This window comes from Delphinus delphis, chromosome 11 (genome assembly GCF_949987515.2).
Source record: "Delphinus delphis chromosome 11, mDelDel1.2, whole genome shotgun sequence".
In the NCBI taxonomy this organism is placed as follows: Eukaryota; Metazoa; Chordata; class Mammalia; order Artiodactyla; family Delphinidae; genus Delphinus; species Delphinus delphis.
In genome coordinates, this window is record NC_082693.1 from 86,802,725 (window position 1) to 86,824,769 (window position 22,045).

At 37.7% G+C, this 22,045-nt stretch overlaps 1 protein-coding gene across 2 annotated transcripts in view; it reads left to right on the forward strand.

Moving 5' to 3' along the window:
• Positions 1–22,045, forward strand: part of RIC8B (RIC8 guanine nucleotide exchange factor B) — a 127,490-nt gene that overhangs the window by 61,645 nt on the left and 43,800 nt on the right. For both annotated transcript variants that reach the window (XM_060025539.1, XM_060025540.1), the window contains exons 5-7: positions 14,978–15,206; positions 15,959–16,054; positions 21,198–21,342. In XM_060025539.1, coding sequence (XP_059881522.1) covers positions 14,978–15,206; positions 15,959–16,054; positions 21,198–21,342 — 470 coding nt within the window. The remainder of the gene's footprint in view (positions 1–14,977; positions 15,207–15,958; positions 16,055–21,197; positions 21,343–22,045) is intronic.

A 22,045-nucleotide genomic window follows, 5' to 3' on the forward strand; every position in this document is an offset into this window, starting at 1 on the left:
GATCAAAATTTCCTTTAATTTTCTTGAAGCTGTGTCTTTAAAAATAATCAGATTAACTGCAATAAATCATATCCTCTAAAAAGATTTTATTAAGCATTTTTGTCTGACTAATTTTTTATAATCAAGAGACACTAGAAATCTAGCTATTCAAACTTAAAACTACAAGAAAATGGGTTTATAAGCCCAGGTATAAATGTATGTATGTATGTATTTATTTATTTATTTTGGAAATTACATATCACAAGTTAAATGGCATTCATACAAGGATGTGAGAAGAAAGTGTTTTGATGGGAATTGTTACAGTAGTCACAAAAACATTGTTAAGGCTTTCTCTGAAGAGTGAATTTAATATTTTAAAACAGTACCCAGTATTCGTAAAAAGAGAGCAAAACTGTAAAGAGGTTTTAACACTCAGATTTTTTTAAAGTATAGATTTCTTTATTTTACTTTCTGATGATATTTGCTTTAAATATTTATTTTTCTTAAATAAATTTAAAAGATATTTTTCTTTAAATTTACTTCTATAAGTTGCTCTGATAAAATATCTGTTAGCTACATTGTAAATAAGAAGGAATACCCCTAGAGCCATAGACAAGATTTATATGTATTGCTAAAAGGCTTTCCTGGGAGATTGAGGTTGCTGCTGACATGACAGTTTATCTGGGCTGGCCCTGCATGTCCCTTAAATCAGAATTAAAGTGATTAGTATCATTTGAGCAGTAATGACTCTAAGCTAATCCATTTAAATGCAGAAAAAATACTATACCAACCTCAAAGGGCTATTTTAAGAACCTTACTAGAATTGTAATATCTACTAAATTCTGCCCATTTGTAGTGACTCTGAAAACAGTTTGTGTGTGTGTGTGTGTGTGTGTGTTTAAGACATCATTTTAAAAATAATCAGAATGTTTCAAGGTAACATCTCATTCTATTTTTTTTTTTTTTTTTTTTTTTGCGGTACGCGGGCCTCTCACTGTTGTGGCCTCTCCCGTTGCGGAGCACAGGCTCCAGACGCGCAGGCTCAGCGGCCATGGCTCATGGGCATAGCCGTTCCACAGCCTGTGGGATCTTCCCGGACCGGGGCACGAACCCGTGTCCCCTGCATTGGCAGGCAGGCTCTCAACCACTGCGCCACCAGGGAAGCCCCATTCCATTTTTTAAAGTTAATATCTAAGTTTGTTTTTTGCTTTTTTTTTTTAAGGAAAAATGTAATGAAAGAGGTAAACCTAGATAGCGTGGTGTATGGTTATGCATTGTCATCAAACTCAAAGGGTTGTAATAATGATTAAATGAGAAATTAGTAAAGCCATCCGTCCCTGGCACTGAGTAAGCTCTCAGTAAATGGGGGAGGAGCTGCTACTGCCACTGCCACAACACTGCAGCCACTGCTACTTCTGTTACTATTATTATAATGAGCATATTAGCTTTTAGATCCAATGTTTAGTTCTAAAGCTCCTTTTTAAGGTTTATTGAATTTTTTTTAACATCTTTATTACAGTATAATTGCTTTACAGTGGTATGTTAGTTTCTGCTTTATAACAAAGTGAATCAGCTATATATATACATATATCCCCATATCTCTCCCCTCTTGTGTCTCCCTCCCACCCTCCCTATCCCACCCCTCTAGGTGGTCACAAAGCACCGAGCTGATCTCCCTGTGCTATGCACCTGCTTCCCATTTGCTATCTATTTTACATTTGGTAGTATATATAAGTCCATGCCACTCTCTCACTTCGTCCCAGCTTACCCTTCCCCCTCCCCATGTCCTCAAGTCTATTCTCTACATCTGCATATTTATTCCTGTCTTGCCCCTAGGTTCTTCAGAACCATTTTTATGTTGTTTTAGATTCCATATATATGTGTTAGCACACAGTACTTGTTTTTCACTTTTTGACTTCACTCTGTATGACAGACTCTAGGTCCATCCACCTCCCTACAAATAACTCAATTTCATTTCTTTGTATGGCTGAGTAATATTCCATTGTATATGTGTGCCACATCTTCTTTATCCATTCATCTGTTGATGGACACTTAGGTTGCTTCTATGTCCTGGCTATTGTAAATAGAGCTGCAGTGAACATTGTGGAAGTTTACTGAATTTTCATGTTTTGTTTAGGAAGCTATTTCTTTGTATATATTGCGATTGTGTAGTGAAGTCTGTTTTCTGTTAATCTAAGATTTTCTCAAGCCAGATGCTTGGTAGGCATGTCAGGAGCCTGTTAAGGTACTCTAGGAGATGAGTGGGTCAAAAAATGGCTTAGCAGCAGTTTTTCTGATATGTTGTCTGTGTAAGACAGTGTCTTTTTCTTTTTTCCCTAGAGAAATCAGGAGAACATGGACATAGAGATAAAATGAGTTAGTTCACAAAGATAGCTGACCTTGATGTCGACTTCCTTTTCACTAATCAGCATCTTATATAGTTTCTACAATCTATTTGTTCTATTTCATTTCCTTTTGTCTATACTTATGGTAATAAGTAAATTGTTGGTATGATCCACCCTTTTGGCTCCATTAAAGGACATCCTAATTCTGTCCAATTCTAATATCTGCCTGAGAGTATTTTGAGCCCTCTTCTCCATAATCAGTAAGCTTATGCATAAACACTTAGCCAAAAAAAAGTTGCATGTGGATGTGGTTGTGATTTTGTTTTATTTGGAGAGAAGGGGAAAGATGGGGATGGCCTGTACACTAGAGAAGAAAGGAGAGGGGAGGACCAGATCTGATTTAATTTCTTGCAGCTTTTCAGCATAATTTCTTCCATGCAACACATTGGCATCTACAAAGCTTTTTTTTGTTTTGTTTTGTTTTTACCCAAAAGAGCCAGTGTTATTTAAAAAGTACTTACCTCCCTGAAGATTGGTTCAAGATGGTGGAGTAGAAGGACGTGTGCTCACTCCCTCTTGTGAGAGCATGGGAATCACAACTAACTGCTGAACAGTCATCGATAGGAAGACACTGGAACTCACCAAAAAAGATACCACACATCCAAAGACAAAGGAGAAGCCACAATGAGACGGTAGGAGCTGCGCAATCACAATAAAATCAAATCCCATAACTGCTGGGTGGGTGACTCACAAACTGGAGAACACTTATACCACAGAAGTCCACTCACTGGAGTGAAGGTTCTGAGCCCCACGTCAGGCTTCCCAGCCTGGGGGTCCGGCAACGGGAGGAGGAATTCCTAGAGAATCAGATTTTGAAGGCTAGCGGGATTTGATTGCAGGACTTCAACAGGACAGGGGAAACAGAGACTCCATTCTTGGAGGGCACACACAACGTAGTGTGCGCATTAGGACCTGGAGAAGGAGCAGTAACCCCACAGGAAACTGAACCAGACCTACCTGCTAGTGTTGGAGGGTCTCCTGCAGAGGTGGGGGGTGGCTGTGGCTCACCAGGAGGACAAGGACACTGGCAGCAGTAGTTCTGGGAAGTACTCCTTGGCGTGAGCCCTCCCACAGTCCACCATTACCCCACCAAAGAGCCGGGTAGGCTCCAGTGTTGGGTCGCATCAGGCCAAACAACCAACAGGGAAGGAACCTAGCCCCACCCATCAGCAGACAAGCAGATTAAAGTTTTACTGAGCTCTGCCCACCAGAGCAACACCCAGCTCTACCACCACCAGTCCCTCCCGTCAGGAAACCTGCACAAGCCTCTTAGATAGCCTCATCCATCAGAGGGCAGAAGCAGGCAGAACTACAGTCCTACAGCCTGTGGAACAAAAACCACATTCACAGAAAGACAAGATGAAAAGGCAGAGGGCTATGTACCAGATGAAGAAACAAGATAAAACCCCAGAAAAACAACTAAATGAAGTGGAGATAGGCAACCTTCCAGAAAAAGAATTCAGAATAATGATAGTGAAGATGATCCAGGACCTTGGAAAAAGAATGGAGGCCAAGACGGAGAAGATGCAAGAAATGTTTAACAAAGACCTAGAGGAATTAAAGAACAAACAAACAGAGATGAACAATACAATAACTGAAATGAAAATACACTAGAAGGAATCAATAGTAGAATAGCTGAGGCAGAAGAACAGATAAAAGACCTGGAAGACAGAACGGTGGAATTCACTATTGTGGAACAGAATGAAGAAAAAAGAATGAAAAGAAATGAAGACAGCCTAAGGGACCTCTGGGACACCATTAAATGCACCAACATTCACATTAAAGGGGTCCCAGAAGGAGAGGAGAGAGAGGACCTGAGAAAATATTTGAAGAGAGAGATTATAGTTGAAAACTACCCTAACATGGACAAGGAAATAGCCACCCAAGTCCAGGAAGTGCAGAGAGTCCCAGGCAGGATAAACCCAAGGAGAAACATGCCAAACACACAGTAATCAAATTGACAAAAATTAAAGACAAAGAAGAATTATTGAAAGCAGCAAGGGAAAAATGACAAATAACATACAAGGGAACTCCTATAAGGTTAACAGCTGATTTCTCAGCAGAAACTCTACAAGCCAGAAGGGAGTGGCATGACATATTTAAAGTGATGAAAGGGAAGAAATTACACCCAAGATTACTCTACCCAGCAAGCATCTCTATCAGATTTGATGGAGAAATCAAAAACTTTACAGACAAGCAAAAGCTAAGAGAATTCAGTACCACCAAACCAGCTTGACAGCAAATGCTAAAGAAACTTCTCTAGGCGGGAAACACAAGAGAAGAAAAGGACCTACAAAAACAAACCCAAAACAATTAAGAAAATGGTAACAGGAACATACATATCGATAATTACCTTAAACGTGAATGGATTAAATGCTCCAACCAAAAGACACAGGCTTGCTGAATGGATACAAAAACAAGACCCATATATATGCTGTCTACAAGAGACCCACTTCAGACCTAGGGACACATGCAGACTGAAAGTGAGGGGATGGAAAAAGATACTCTGTGCAAATGGAAATCAAAAGAAAGCTGGAGTTGCAATACTCATATCAGATAAAATAGACTTTAAAATAAAGAATGTTACAAGAGACAAGGAAGGACACTACATAATGATCAAGGGATCAATCCAAGAAGAAGATATAACAATTATAAATATATATGCTCCCAACATAGGAGCACCTCAATACATAAGGCAACTGCTAACAGCTATAAAAGAGGAAATCGACAGTAACACAATAATAGTGGGGGAGTTTAACACCTCACTTACACCAATGGACCGATTTTCCAAACAGAACATAAATAAGGAAACACAGCTTTAAGTGACACAATAGACCAGGTAGACTTAATTGATATTTGTAGGACATTCCATCCAAAAACAGCAGATTACACTTTCTTCTCAAGTGCACACGGAACATTCTGCATGATAGATCATATCTTGGGTCACAAATCAAGCCTCAGTAAATTTAAGAAAATTGGACTCATACCAAGCATCTTTTCTGATCACAATGCTATGAGATTAGAAATCAATTACAGCGAAAAAGACGTAAAAAACACAAACACATGGAGGCTAAACAATACGCTACTGAACAACCAAGAGATCACTGAAAAAATCAAAGAGGAAATCAGGAAATACCTAGAGACAAAGGACAACGAAAACACGACAATCCAAAACCTATCGTATGCAGCAAAAGCAGTTCTAACAGGGAAGTATATAGCAATAGACGCTTACCTCAAGCAACAAGAAAAATCTCCAATAAACAATCTAACCTTACATGTAAAGGAACTAGAGGAAGAAGAACAAACAAAACCCAAAGTTAGTAGAAGGAAGGAAATCATAAAGATCAGAGCAGCAATAAATGAAATAGAAACAAAACAGTAGCAAAGATCTATAGAAGTAAAAGCCAGTTCTTTGAGAAGATAAAATTGATAAACCATTAGCCAGACTCATCAAGAAAAAGAGGGAGAGGACTCAAATCAATAAAATTAGAAGTGAAAAAGGAGAAGTTACAACAGACACCGCAGAAATACCAAGCATCTTAGGGGACTACTACAAGCAACTCTATGCCAGTAAAATGGACAGCCTGGAAGAAATGGACAAATTCTTAGAAAAGTATAACCTTCCAAGACTGAACCAGAAAGAAATAGGAAATATGAACAGACCAATCACATGTAATGAAATTGAAACTGTGATTAAAAATCTTCCAACAAATTCCAGGACCAGATGGCTTCACAGGCGAATTCTATCAAAAATTTAGAGCAGAGCTAACACCTATTCTTCTCAAACTCTTCCAAACAATTGCAGAGGAAGGAACACTCCCAAACTCATTCTATGAGGCGACCATCACCCTGATACCAAAACCAGAGAAAGATACTACAAAGAAAGAAAATTACAGACCAATATCACTGATGAATATTGATGCAGAAATCCTCAACAAAATACTAGCAAACAGAGTGTAACAGCACATTAAAAGGATCATACACCATGATCAAGTGGGATTTATCCCAGGGATGCAAGGATTCTTCAATATACACAAATCAATCAATGTGATACACCATATTAACAAATTGAAGAATAAAAACCATATGATCATCTGAATAGATGCAAAAAAAGCTTTTGACAAAATTCAACACCCATTTATGATAAAAAGTCTCCTGAAAGTGGGCATAGAGGGAACCTACTTCAACATAATAAAGGCCATATATGACAAACCCACAGCAAACATCATTCTCAATGGTGAAAACCTGAAAGCATTTCCTCTAAGATCAGGAAAAAGACAAGGATGACCACTCTCACCACTGTTATTCAACATAGTTTTGGAAGTCCCAGCCATGGTAATCAGAGAAGAAAAAGAAGTAAAAAGAGTACAAATTGGAAAAGAAGAAGTAAAACTGTAACTGTTTGCAGTTGAGATGATACTATACATAGAGAATCCTAAAGATGCCAGCAGAAAACTGCTAATCAATGAATTTGGTAAAGTTGCAGGATACAAAATTAATGCCCAGAAACCTCTTGCATTCCTATACACTAATGATGAAAAATCTGAGAGAGAAGTTAAGGAAACACTCCCATTTGTGCAACAAAAAGAATAAAATACCTAGGAATAAACCTACCTAAGGAGACAAAAGACCTGTATGCAGAAAACTATAAGACACTGATGAAAGAAAGTAAAGCTGATACAAACAGATGGAGAGATATACCATGTTCTTGCATTGGAAGAATCAATATTGTGAAAATGCCTATACTACCCAAAGCAATCCAGAGATTCAATGCAATCCCTATCAAATTATAAATGGCATTTTTTACAGGACTAGAAAAAAAATCCTAAAATTTGTATGGAGACACAGTAGACCCCGAATAGCCAAAGCAGTCCTGAGGGGAAAAAAACGGAGCTGGAGGAATGAGACTCCCTGACTTTAGACTATACTACAAAGCTACAGTAATCAAGACAATATGGTACTGGCACAAAACCAGAAATATAGATCAATGGAACAGGATAGAAAGCCCAGAGATAAACCCACACACCCAGCGATAAACCCATACACCTGTAGTCAATTAATCTATGACAAAGGAGGCAAGGGTATACAATGGAGAAAAGACAGTCTCTTCAATAAGTGGTGCTGGGAGAACTGGACAGCTACATGTAAAAGAATGAAATTAGAACATTCCTTAACACTATACACAAAAATAAACTCAGAATGGATTAGGGACCTAAATGTAAGACTGGACACCGTAAAACTCTTAGAGGAAAACAGAGGAAGAACACTCTTTGACATAAATCACAGCAAGATCTTCTTTGATCCACCTCCTAGAGTAATGGAAATAAAAACAAACAAATGGGACCTAATGAAACTTAAAAGCTTTTGCAAAGCAAAGGAAACCATAAGACGAAAAGACAACCCTCAGAATGGGAGGAAATACTTGCAGACAAATCAATGGACAAAGGATTAATCTCCAAAATATATAAACAGCTCATGCAGCTCAATATCAAAAAAACAACCCAATCCAAAAATAGGCAGAAGACCTAAATAGACATTTCTCCAGAGAAGACATACAGATGGCCAAGAAGCACATGAAAATCTGCTCAACGTCACTAATTATTAGAGAAATGCAAATCAAAACTGCAATGAGGTATCACCTCACACCAGTTAGAATGGACATCATCAGACAATCTATAAACAACAAATGCTGGAGAGGGTGTGGAGGAAAGGGAACCCTCTTGCACCATTGGGGGGGAATGTAAATTGATACAGCCACTATGGAGCACAGTATGGAGGTTTCCTAAAAAACTGAAAATAGAATTACCATATGACCCAGCAATCCCACTACTGGGCATATACCCAGAGAAAACCATAATTCAAAAAGACACATTCACCCCAATGTTCTTTGCAGCACTGTTTACAATAGCCAGGTCATGGAAGCAGCCTAAATGCCCATCGACAGACAAATGGAGAAAGAAGATGTGGTACATATATACAATGGAATATTACTCAGCCATAAAAAGGAACGAAATTGGGTCATTTGTAGAGATGTGGATGGACCTAGAGACTGTCATACAGAGTGAAGTAAGTCAGAAGGAGAAAAACAAGTATCGTATATTAACGCATATATGTGGAACCTAGAAAAATGGTACTGATGAACAGGTTTGTAGGGCAGAAATAGAGACACAGGTGTAGAGAACAAATGTATGGAAACCAAGGGGGGAAAGTGGGGGTGGTGGTGGTGTGATGAAATGGGAGATTGGGATTAACATATATACACTAATAATGTATAAAATGGATAACTAATAAGAACCTGCTGTATAAAAAAATAAATAAAATTGAAAAATGGAAAAAAAAAAGTACTTACCTCCCTGCTTTTTTTGGTTGTTCTTTGTTTAAACCAATTCATTTTATCTCACATATTTAAGGGGACAGTTTAGTACCTAATGACACCTCATTACACTGCTAAGCATAATGTCTGTTTTTTCTAGCTTTATTGAGACATAATTGACATATAACATTGTATACATTTAAGGTGTACAGTGTGTTGATTTGATACACATATTGCAAAATGTAAAATGTAAAAAAAGTAAGCGTGTCTTACACATGGCAGACTTCTAAAAAATGTTTGAAAATTGAACCATTTCATTTTGGTTTATATTTATTAACTGAGAACTTACTATGTGTTAGGCACTATGTTGAGCTCTAGAGGCAACGAAGGTGAATACAGTATAATCTTTGTTCTCCAGGGCTCACCAACTAGGGGGTAAAAGAGGCTGCTAAGTGAATAAGTGCACTTGTTTTGATGAGTGTTGTGTTAGACATAAACAAGTTTATATAGGTATACAGAAAAAGGAGAGTTCGGAGAGATTGGGGAGAGGGTTTTTTTCTTTTTGTTATTAAAACTCTTAGCTCTTTAACCTAATTCTCACTGTGAATAACAGTTATCTAGGTGAACAGATATTATCTGAACTATAGCTGAGTACCATGCTAGGTTCCTGAAGGATTCCACACCATAGTGCATAGTCTGGAGGAACATAGAGTATAAATGGGGAAACAAGACATGAATATTATGAAAAGTTAAATAACAATCAAGAAAAGAATAGAAGAGATGTCACAAGATAGTTTTTGCATAGTTTCCCAGTAAATTAATTATCCAAATAATAATTGCTAATAGAATTCAGATAACATGCTCACTATGGTCTAGCATGATGAGGAAAGTCTTCCTCACTCATACTGTACCTGTTCTCCATCCTCATCCAGACCTCTGGTCCCCTGGTGATTCCTTTTTCTCCTACCTGTAAGCCTCCTTAAGGTTTCCTTTCTTCCCTCTCTATTCTAAAGCATTGGTTCATCATTTGGTTCATCTCCCTCTACTCCCTAATTGTCCTGTCCTGCCAGTGTTCAAGCGCCTAACCCCAGATCTGTCAGACCACCTTCTTTCTCCAGTTCTAAACTCAAGCTGCTCTGTCCTGTAGGAAAGTTTTACCTAACCTGACAGACTGGTCCATCCTTTCCACTGCACGCAGAGTTGTTTTTCAAAAAGTAACTCTGCTTAGAATCCTCTTGTGGCTCCCCTCTGTCTTTATGATTAAGAGCAAACTTATTTTGTCACTATGCATTTATTAATGATCTGCAAATGCATCTGGGAAATGTGTTTTTCTGGCTTCTGCACCTACTCCTTTGCCAGCACAACTCTGGTTTAAGGTCATCAGTAACCCATTTGGCCATAACATGTATCTCATCATGGCAATCCCCTTTATAATCCCCCTTCCCCACTCTACACACTCATACACACACTTTTTTTGTCTTATGCCTACTAAGGCCCTGTCCTTTAGAGGCCTTGTCCTTTGCTTTAGACTTAGGAACCTGTTTTCATTTCCCCACAGATACCATATTCTCTCATTCTTCCAGATATTTGCTGTTCCCTCCTATAGTATAGTATGTCTCCTGTTCAAAAGCTCCTTAATAGCTGCCATTTACTATGTACCAGGCAGAGTGCTTTGCATGCCTTTTTTCATTTAATCCTCACATCAACCTGATGGGATAAATTTATTTCCCTTTACTTTAGAATTAAGGACACCAAGGCCTAGAATAGGTCATGTAATTTGCCCAAGGCACACATTTCTAGGAGGCAACTTAGAATTCAACCCATTGCTCTACAAATTATGTTATGCTGTCTTCTCTTAGGAAAAGGAGCATATTTTATTTATTTTTGTATACTTAGCATCTAGTACAAGGCATAGTAAATATTTGTTGAGAATAAAGTGAGACTTGAGCTAATCTTAAAGAATGAGACCATTCTAAACAGGAGAAAACATGGACAAATACAGAAATGAGACTATGTCTACAGCATACTTAGAGAACAATGACCAGGTCTCTATGGGTTAACACTTTGCCACCTGGATTTGCTGTTCCAGTCTTCTTTTGCCCTTTGCAGTAAACCTCCTCTAGGTATCGACTATCTGATTCTTCTACTATTCTCTCTTGAATCTAGTCTACTCAGGTTTTAGTCCCACTACACCAGAATGGCTATTATTAAGGTCACTTCTGTGTTTCTAAATCCAGTCACTTGATCTGTCCACATCATTTGACCACATGTGATCACTCCATTCTTACTGATATACTTTCTTCCAGGATACCATCCTATCTTGGTTTCCCTCCTACCTCACTAGTTGTAATTTCTTCCTCTCCCACTCAGCCTCTGGATGGTAGAGTGCCCCAGGCCTATCTCTCATAATCTGTCAATCCACACTCACTCCTTTACTGATCTAATCCAGTCTTGGTCTTTAAATACCATCTACATGCTAATGACTCCTCAGTTTATATCTCTAGTCCAGATCTCCCTCCCTGATCTCCCTGACTCTTACAGTTAACTTCCTGTTAACATCTCCATTTGGAAGTATAACAGACATTCCAAACTTAACATATCCAAGATTACACTCTTACTCTTACCCTAAAATGTTGCTTCTCCTGCAGTGTTTCCCATTTCAATTTATGGCAACTCTAGCTTTCCACTTGCTAAGGCTAGAACCGTGGATTCTCACACCCCACAACTAGCCTATCAGGAAATCTTCAAAATGTATCCAGATCTGACCACTGCACTGTTACCACCGTGTTCATTCACCTGAGTTATTATAATAACACCCTAACTGGTTGGCCTTCCTCACCTTTGACATCCTACTAGTTGTTCTCAACACAGTAGCCAGAGTGATCCTTTTAACATAAGGATAGAGTATATTACTATGCCAAGCCCTGTAGTGGTTCCCCATTTCATTCAGGATAAAAACTAAAGTCATAATAGCCTGTAAAACCAATCTGGCCCCCTGTTACCCAGCTGAGCTCCTGTCCCACTCCTCGCCCTGTGTGTGGTGGTTCAGCCACACCAACTTCATTGCAGTTCTTCATACATGCCACTACTCCTGCCCTGGGGCCTTTGCTCCTGCCCTTCTTCCTGGAACGCCCTTTCCCTATGTAGTCACAGGGCTCACTCCCTAACTTCCTTTAAGTCTTTGCTTAAATGACACCATCTCAGTGAGGTTGTTCAGACTACCCTATTCAAAATTACAACTCACATGTCCTGTTTACCTCCTGAATTTTACCCTCAGACCATTTATCACCTTCTACCTTCTATTCAATTAACTTCTTTTGTTTGTTTACTTTTTTTTTTTTTTTTTTTTTTGCGGTACGCCCGGGCCTCTCACTGTTGTGGCCTCTCCTGTTGCGGGACGCGCAGGCTCAGCGGCCATGGCTCACGGGCCCAGCCGCTCTGCGGCATGTGGGATCTTCCCGGACCGGGGCACGAACCCGTGTCCTCTGCATCGGCAGGCGGACTCTCAACCACTGCGCCGTCAGGGAAGCCCTGTTTGTTTACTTTTAATTGACTGTTCTCTACATGCTAGAAAATAAGCTCCAGAAGGGCAGGGATTTATTTCTATTTTCTTCGTAATACCTGCCTAAAAAATTCCTGGCATAAGTAATCAATAAATAATTACTGAACTGAGTTAGACTAAAGTAAACTTAGGTATTTACATGTGAAAATCTTTTGGAGATCTTGAGGTTCATTTAAGTAGATTTTCCAGCCATGAAAAACGATATGTGAGCCCCAAATGTAAAGAAGATACATTTGACCAGGAAAGTTTGCCAACAGCTGTAGGTCTGCTTGTACTGTTATCATGCTCCTTAGTGTCATCTGGTATTAAATTGTTTAGCCCCTCGATTGATACAGGCCTGGATTTTAGGTTGCCTTCCTTCTCCCACAGCTATCAAGGCTTTAATCAGAGCATTAAGGAGCTCTAAATAGGCCCTGCTTTTGAATCTGCATATCAGGAGGGGGCTGGGAGTATGAGTGGGAGGATGTCATGTCCCAGTGATTAATGATCTCGAGGAAGCTGAAAAGGGGAGAGTAATATACACAATACTTCTACCCCCTGGAGTAGGAATGCAAACACCATTGTGCAGATCTGTGCATAGTCACTGACTTCCTGGTAGCTGGAGAATTTCATACACTCTTCTACCACAAATAAAACTGTCAGAGAAGTGACAGCTCAAAAAGCTGGCTTTCCTTACTTAAAAAGAATAGCTCAAACACAGTGAGCCAGAAAATTAATTTTGTAGTTGTTTGGGAACCCAGTTGTTTAATAAGAAACGAGAAAATGGGAACTTTTCTTGAAAAGCCTAAAACCTCCAAATATTTGTTGAATCAAACTCTACATTTGGTTTCTTAAATTTACGAAATTCCTGGAAACTGCTTATTTTAAATGAATTTAAAGGGAAGCATTCCTTTGTAATGAAATGCATTGCCTTAAACTTTTCAGTGTGGTCTCTATGGTAGATTCAGAGAATCATACTACTGGTGGACTCCAGCCTATTGCTCTATGTGTTGAAAAAAACCTAACATTTCAAAGTGGCTTTTACAGTTTTAGAAAGTAATTCTAAGGTAGAGTTCTATTTTTTTTTCTTTTAACCCCAGTGAATCTATGATATTTAATAACAGTTTCCAAATGCTTAAGTCAGAAGTGCAATATATTTATCTATAGATAAGGAACTACAGATGTTTGCAAAAATTTTAAAAGGAAAGTTTGAGGGAAAAGCATCGTATTTCAGCCAATTGCAATTATTTACAAATAATCAAAATTAGAAACATTGTTGAATAGTAGTAGTAGTAATAGCAGCAGCAGCAGCAGTAGTAGATTCTTAGTGGGGACAACCAAATAACTTGTATTTTACCAGGAACCTTTCATTTATAGGACTTGTTAAATTATTTTTGTTCTTGGTTCTGATTTTTTGGTGCCCTTTACATTACCAGTTATTGTTCTCCATTGTCTACTTTTTCAACTTTGAGTTCTTATGAATTTTTTTTCCCGTAATATAAAAAGAAAAAAAAGAAATATTCATTCTTGGGGAAATGCAGCCACACTTCAGGGTAAAGGAGAGAAAATATTTTGTATTTTATTTCTGTTTTGTTGTTGTTTATTTTGTTTTATATTTGAGGGTGTCACTATAATCTAAATTAAAAGGAACTACTATGGGCTAAATAAATTAAGACAGCATCAGTTAGATTAAGCCCTGAATTTGGTTTCCAAGTGGTTAGACTTTTAAATTGTATTTGCAAGAGTTTATTTTTAGTCAGGATGCAGTTATTTTTAGATCTGCTTCTCTGTCACTAGGAAATGTAATGCCTGTCTCTCCATTGTTGTTTATCAGGAAGTTCTGAGGCACAGACTTTTAAGATCCAGTTAGCACAGAACACCACCTCTCCTTTTAAAAGAAAAAATATGAAATAATGCATGAAGGAAAATATATGAATTGAGAGCATGTCTAATTTTTAAATTGTTAGTGTCAAACACTAACAATTTTAATTTTAATCTCTTATACACTGAGCAATGAATGGAACAAGATTTTTAGGGAAAAAAAATACAAGGTTTGGGTTCCCCCTACTGGTGTGCATCCCAGGCTCATTATTTCATTAATACATAGAAAGGCCTAGGGGGATAGAGATTTGAAGTAGCTATGTTGGCCTCTTTTAAAGAAATCTGGGGACGACAGGAGAAAAAGCACCATTTACCATTTTCTGCAAATGTCTTATGAAATAAGGGATGATCTAAAAATTGTATTTCTGTATCTAGAAAGGACAAAATTTAATCCTACAATATTTGGTTTTTAATGTTGTTGCCTCTGTGATAAGCTGCTTATATACAGTGTTCCTCAAATGCTTTATGTTGTAATCTAAGGAATAATAAGACATCAGTGAATCCACAAAAGGATTTAAAATCCCAAGGAAAAACTGCAAATCTAGTATTGTATCATAATAAAATTAAAGAGCTACTGTTAAAGCTCACTAATTCCTATTTTAGCATTTCAAAAAGTGACATGACATCATATGATTGTGTGTCCATTTAACATCTGTTCTTTCTAATTTGTCATGTGCGTATTTGAAACAGTTCTCTTTATTTTCTGTTAGTCAGTAAATGCCAAATAATATTAAAGGCTCATTTTGAAAAAGAAGAATTTTAATTGACTCCTAAAAGTCACTTCTGAACTTATTATGTTTGTGTTTTAAAGGACTAGTCAGTCAAATTAAAATATTGTCTTTTTAAATTGCTTTTCAGCAATGCAGTCAACCTTTTAAGCAATGTTCCAGTCTCTTGTTTGGATGTTCTCATTTGTCCATTAACCCATGAAGAAACAGCCCCAGAAGCAACGACGCTAGATGAACTGCCCAGTGATAAAACAGCTGAGAAAGAAACAGTTTTGAAAAATAATACCATGGTATACAATGGTATGAATATGGAGGCCATTCATGTTTTACTTAGTTTTATGGAGAAGAGAATAGACAAGGTAAGACTGATAAAATTGAGAAGATGCTTCTAAAGAATGTAATTGTACACACATACAGGCATCACAGGATGTGATTTTTGAATCTAAGCTCTTTTTTTATAGCTGACATCTTGAACAATTATTTATACTCCAGAAAGCATTTTACTGTAGTAAATGATAAATTGCTGAAACCAAGTGAATTTATTTGTTTAAAGCTGAAAATTGTGTTGATGCGACACCAAAATTGTGACTAGAGCCTGAAAACAAAGGAAAAAGTAATTACTTTTCTATGTAGGTATTTTGTAAGTTCTAGAAGTAAAAATATCTCCCCCCCAAAACTTGATGATAACTACTTTCCATAACACCTAAAAGACATCTTTAAAAGAAATTTGTCAACTTTCCATTTGTAGTAAGCTGCTTATTTTCTCTTTTCTGTCACTTGCTTTGTCGAGTATCTGTATTAAAAGGCAGCAAGTTAGGATGGGTTGGTCATCAAAACCTTCGCCTTGTTTAAGCCCATTTGCTGAGCCAGTGAGGACCCTAAAAAATGTAGAAAAATCCAGGAAGGATAAAAATGGGCATTAGTAAACATGAAGATAACTAATGAAATGGAAATATTTTTAGGAAAATAATTTTTAAAATAGTCTGTACAGCTTTGGTAACATAAAGGTGTCTCCCTCTCAAAAAAAGAGTATTAATATACTCAGTTATATGAAGAAAAGTAAACTGTTACAGAAACTAAACTAATGCAGCATGTATGGTTTTCTTTGTAGGGAAGCAGCTATAGAGAGGGTCTAACTCCAGTTCTCAGCTTATTAACAGAATGTTCCCGAGCCCATCGAAACATCAGAAAATTTCTCAAAGATCAGGTAACTGTTTAATGCATATTAACATCTCAAAGTTAATCTTATATGTGTTTTTTTAACATAAAATTAATGAGTCAAATTCTATCACAGTCATTTTCTTTCAGAATGTCAGAAACTCAAAAAAGTTAGTGTTGAATCTTTGAAATCTTCCTAATCCAGAAATAAGTGACCCGGTCTATTTTTTTTAGTCATTCATTCATTTACTCAACAAATATTTATTGAGATCTGTGTGCTGTATTCTAAGCATTGAAATACAAATGAAGTCTTTGCTTTGTGGAGTTTCCCTTATTGTAGGAGGACAAAAAGTAAATAAATATATGATACAATGGCAAGTAGTGATAACTGTTCCGAAGAAAGATACAGGGGAAGGGAAAACTTAAGGGAATAAGGAAGAACCTCTCTGAGGAAATGACATTTGAGCAGAAACTTGGATAAGTAAGGAAAGGATCTTTGAGAATATCTGGAAGAGGATATTCTCTGAGAATAGTTCTGAGAATATTCTGGAAGAGGAATGTACCAGACAGAACGAATTCAAAGTCCCTGGATGAGAGGATGCTTTGGTATGCTTAAGGAAAAGCAAGAAGGCTGGAGAACATTGTGCGAGGGGGAGAGTGGTAGATGAAGTAAAAGAGGTAAGCAAGAACCAAATAATGTAAGGTTGTACAGGAATTTTGATTTTCTTCTAAGTGAGAAGGGAAAGCATTGGACTGTTCTGAGAAGGGACGTGATGTGACCTCATTTATATTTAAAGATATTCTGGCTACTATATATAAGATAGACTAAAGGAGTGTGAGTAGATGTGAGGAGACCAGCCCAAAAGAGAGCTGATGATGAAGGTTCGGAGTAAGATGGTAGTAGTTGGAGTTCATGGTAAGAAGTCATCTTTCTACCTCTGCATCTACTGTCTGTCTGCATCTATCTGTACCCCCATGTCCTATGTCTCCCCGCTCTATCACAAGGGATGAATTGTCCCTGCTTCCTTCTGTGGCCAGCCTCTGCACTCATATCCTGGATACCGTTCCCTCTCACCTCAAGAACTTTGCTCCTGCATTTACTCCCTCTCTTTCTTCTTATATTAATCTTTTTTTTTTTAATGTACTGGATCATTTTTGTCTGCACCCAAACACATCTTCCATCTTAAAAGCAGAAAAACCTTCCCTTAATCCCACTTCTCAAGCTGCCTCTCCATTTCTCTTCTCTTCTTTATGCAGTGTTCCTCAGGAGAGTTTTCTGTGCTCACCCACTCTCTTCCTTTTACTCATTTTGATTCTCTTCTGAACCCACTGTAATTAGGTTTTCATGCTTTTCACTCTACTACAAAGGTGTTTGTCAAACATCATCAACCCGATATTGCCAAATCTAATAGTTCTCAAATCTTTTTTTTATTCCCCGGTAACATTTTGATGTAATTAAGTATTCTCTCCTACTTGAAGTACCTTCTTCACTTGGTGTCTAGGACACAACAGGGAACTTCTTCTTTGCAGTGTTTGAGCTCCCCAAGGCAATATTATCTTTGTCTCCATTTCTACTCTCTTGTTGGTCTCATTCAACAGCCATGGTTTTGAAAGTCATCTATTCACTGATGACTCGCAAATTTCTGTCTCTACCCTTGACCTGTCCCCTAAGCTCCAGACTTATATAACATACTGCCTACTCATCTCCTCCCCTTGGATGTGTAGTAGGTATCTTAAGTTAACGTATCCCAAACTAATCTCTTGATTTCCCATCCCTCCCCACCCTGTCTTCCCCTTCTTTCCTCATTCACTACATGGTACCACCATTCACCCCATTGTTCACTTATTGCCATATAGAATTTCTCTTAATAAATTAACTAGGTTCATTTTCCCCCATATGTTTATGGTCAAGATTTAATAAGCACTTTACTGTGTGTAGAGCACATTAATAGATATTGCTGATAAGGAGAAATTAGAAAGTAGGGACTCTTATCTTTGAAGAATTCATAGTCTATTGGAAGACTAGCTACCATCAAAGCATGAATAATCATTTAAGCAAAATAAATTAGTTAATTGATGAGTTAAGGTCATTTCCAAGTTTGATTATTTTAAGACATTCTGTCATGACTAGGAGGACTTGGTGGAGAATAATAAATGAAAATACTTTGTGTTCTATATTTTAGCTTTTTCACAGAGGAGATCCACGTTCAACTAAACTGTTTAGATTTTGCCATCTCTAACCAGGATAGCCCCCCTAAAATCTGTTTGTTAAACAGATTATTTATATGAAGGTCTTGGACTATACATTATGTAGATACAAAAGATTGTGAGACCCACTCCTTATCCTCAAAGAAATACTACAGTACAGATAAAGAAGGAGACATGACAAGTAAAAGATAACTAAAGAAAGATACAAGGCACGATACAGAAATACACTTTCTTTCTGAGGAAGATGCACTATAGACTATGAGGATCAAGAAGGGCAGAACTTAAAGTAACAGATGATTAACTTTGATAATAGTGTAAATGGAACCATGGCTAATTAATTATTGTGCCCCATAGTTAATTCCTGATTAAATCCAAGTCGTGCATACCCAAAGTAAATTGGTCTTGAGTATTCAGTATTTGGGCAGGTAGAAAGAGAACAGATGGTAGAAATTACTGATTCAGATTGGATTCATCTGGAGAGGCTAATAGAAGAGATGAAGATGCTATGGATTTGAAAGAGGAACTGGACAAGATTTCTCAAAGAAAAGAAAAAATTTAATGGAGGGTAGTATTTGGGGGGAAATAGAAATGCTCCATACATATGCAGTTAGGGCGTGATATGTAACAATGAAGACTATAAAATTTCACTTCAAAAACTTGTTAAGGAACCCAAAACATAGCTAAGAAAATTTTTGTGTGATAACCTTTATTAATAGATACTATACTCTGGAACTGTAGGTACATACCACATGAAATCATTTGTTACATGTCTCATTCCTCTAGAAATGGGAGATAATCACAAAGAGCATTTTGCTCTATCCTACCAGAGATATTGAAACACGGATTCTATAAACACTTTGGGTAGATTACTCAGTTTTCTGAGATTTAGTTTCCGGGTTTTTTTCACAGCTGTATCTCCAGGGCCTCCAGTACCTCCTGATACATGGTAGGTACTCCGTATAGAAAGAGATAAGGAAGGAAGGAAGTCAGCTGAATGGATTAAATAAAAAATAATATACACATAAAGAGTCTGGTATAGTAAATTATAATTTGACTTTGTGTCTATCTTCATTTCCTAGCATAGTGCCTAGCTTATAGAAGGCACTTTTAAAAAGTTACTTGAATTAATTCATTCTTCCTTCAATCATCAAATATTTGTCGAAACCTGTAATATGCCGGGCACTGAGAGCAGTACACAAAAGAGAAAGAAATCCCTGCCCCCATGGAACTGACTTGTGGAAGAAGGCAGACAATAAAGAAAGAAATATATACTGTGTTAGGTGGTGATAAGTGCTGTGAGGAAGATTAAAGCAGAGGTAGGGGGATTAAAAAAAGAGAATGCTGAAGGTTAATTATATAGGGTGGTCAGGGAATGTCTTCCTATAAATAACATTTGAACAGAGACCTGAAGAAAGTAAGGGAATGAGCCAAGCCAGTTTCCAGAAAAAGAGTTTCTGGGCAGAGGGAACAGCAAATGCAAAGACCATGAGGTAGGAAAGTGCTCGGTGAGTATAAAGAGTTCCATGGAGGTTTGTGAGACTATAGCAGTGTAAGCAAGGAATATAATAGAAATTAAGTCAGAAAAGAAGCAGGAAGCCACATTATGTGAAACTTAAGGAATTTGGAAGGACCTCATCTTTTACTATGAGTGAGATGAGAAGCCATGGGAACTGGAGGACTTTGTGAAGAGGAGTGACATGATCTGACTTTCAAAGGATCATCCTAGCTGCTATGTAATAGATCATAGAAGGACCAGGATGGAAGCAGGGATGACTTAGGAGACTGTGGTAATAGTTCAGATGAGAAATATTGGTAGCTTGAATTTGGTAATACTAGAGGAGATAGTGAGAAGTTGTTGGGTTATGGATATAATTCAAAGGTAGAGCCAGAATAATTTGCTGATGGATTGGATGTGGGATGTGAAAGAGAGGAATCAAGGCTGTTTCCAAGGTGTTTGCAGTAAACAGTTGGAAGAACAGACTTGCTATTTAATGAGATGGAAAACTGTAGAAGGAACAGCTTTGTTGGGAGCTTCAATATTCTGCTTAGGACATGCTAAATTTGAGAAGCCTATAAAAGTCTGGAGGTCATGGAAGAAATCAAGATAGACATATACTTTAGGGAGTTATCAGTAAATAGAGACCATACAAAGCCGTAAAACTGGATGAGATCACCAATAGAGAGTGAAAATAGTAAAGAAATGTTGCCCAAGAACTTAACCCTTGAATATTCCAGCACTTAAACACAAAAGGATAAAAGAGAACTGGCACAGAGGCTAAGATGAAGCAACCAGTGTGGAGAACCAAAAGAGGAGGGGTCTGGGTGGATGCATGGATGGGTGAGTGAGTGAGCAAACAAACAGATAAACCAAGCAAGTTATGTAATTCCTCTGAGGATCAGTCTATAAAATAGGGGTGATAGTGATGTTACTACCTCGTTTGCAAGGTTCCTGTGAGGGTTGATGATAGAGAATGTATGCATATCATCTATTACAGCAACTAGCACATAAGAAGTACTCAATAATTAATAACCATTTTATTATAAAATAAAACAACTAGAAAACATATGTACAGGGTTTTTGGTATTTTTTAGTAAACAATGAAAATGCTGCAGGAATTAAAAGAAGGGAAAAATCAATATGAGTCAGGGTATTAAGGAAGAAAGAGAAATTTGACCCAGACTTTAACATGGATTTTGATAGAGGCAGCAGGGGCATTCCAGGTGCTGAGATGAGTAAAAACTCAGGAATGGGTTTGAATATATCATGGTGGTACAGTGAAGACATGTTTCACTTCAAATGAAATTTCATTACAGGCATGAAATTATTTGAGGTTTGTTTTTTGTTTAGCTTTATTCTATTTGGAAGCAAACCTATTTAGTTTTTAATGTTTTTTCTACTCTTAAAAAACTAAGCTCGGTTGGTACCATTCTCGCTTACTCTAATACTTAAACGATTGATGGTGGTTTTGCATTTGTGCCATTAGGTTTTACCACCATTGAGGGATGTGACAAATCGACCTGAAGTTGGCTCAACTGTGAGAAATAAGCTGGTGCGCCTCATGACACATGTTGACCTGGGAGTCAAGCAAATTGCTGCTGAATTCCTTTTTGTCCTTTGCAAAGAGAGAGGTAGGTTAAACTCTATTTGCCCTCTACTTTTTCATCTTTCTGAGGGAATTTGAGAAATGTTTCTGTTATTAGTGGCCATCTCATTCCACTCTTTTCAGAGCTTATTCTCTTATGTGTTCCATTAGAGGGCTTGAGCAGATAATAAAAAGTAATAATTTAAAAACATTTTCTATATGCTTCTGAATTCATTGAGACATGCAGGCAGATACACTACCAAACACACTCACGTTTAAACTTTGCCTTCTGTCTCCTTAACCCAGGCTTCTTAATCTTGATGAGTCAGGACCTGGAGCCATTCTGAAAAATCTGCTTAAATAATTCAGGTGCTAATATCCTGATAACCAGGCAAAGGCCTGAGTTAGTTCCACTTTATAATTCCTCTTGGAATTAAAGCTATGGAGTTTTGGTTTCTTCATTAAGTTCTTTAATCAATAAATGCATAAGATATACCTCTTACCCTTGAGATGAGGGTAAGACAGAAGTAGAGAGAAACTAAAAAGTAACTATACTATAATAAATACTATTTTACAAGTATGTATAAAGTGATTGTCTTCTGAGATACATCTAACAATTTAAAATATTTCCTTAAATTATATGGATTAGGGCTTCCCTGGTAGTGGTTGAGGGTCCGCCTGCCGATGCAGGGGACACGGGTTCGTGCCCCAGTCCGGGAGGATTCCACATGCCGCGGAGCGGCTGGGCC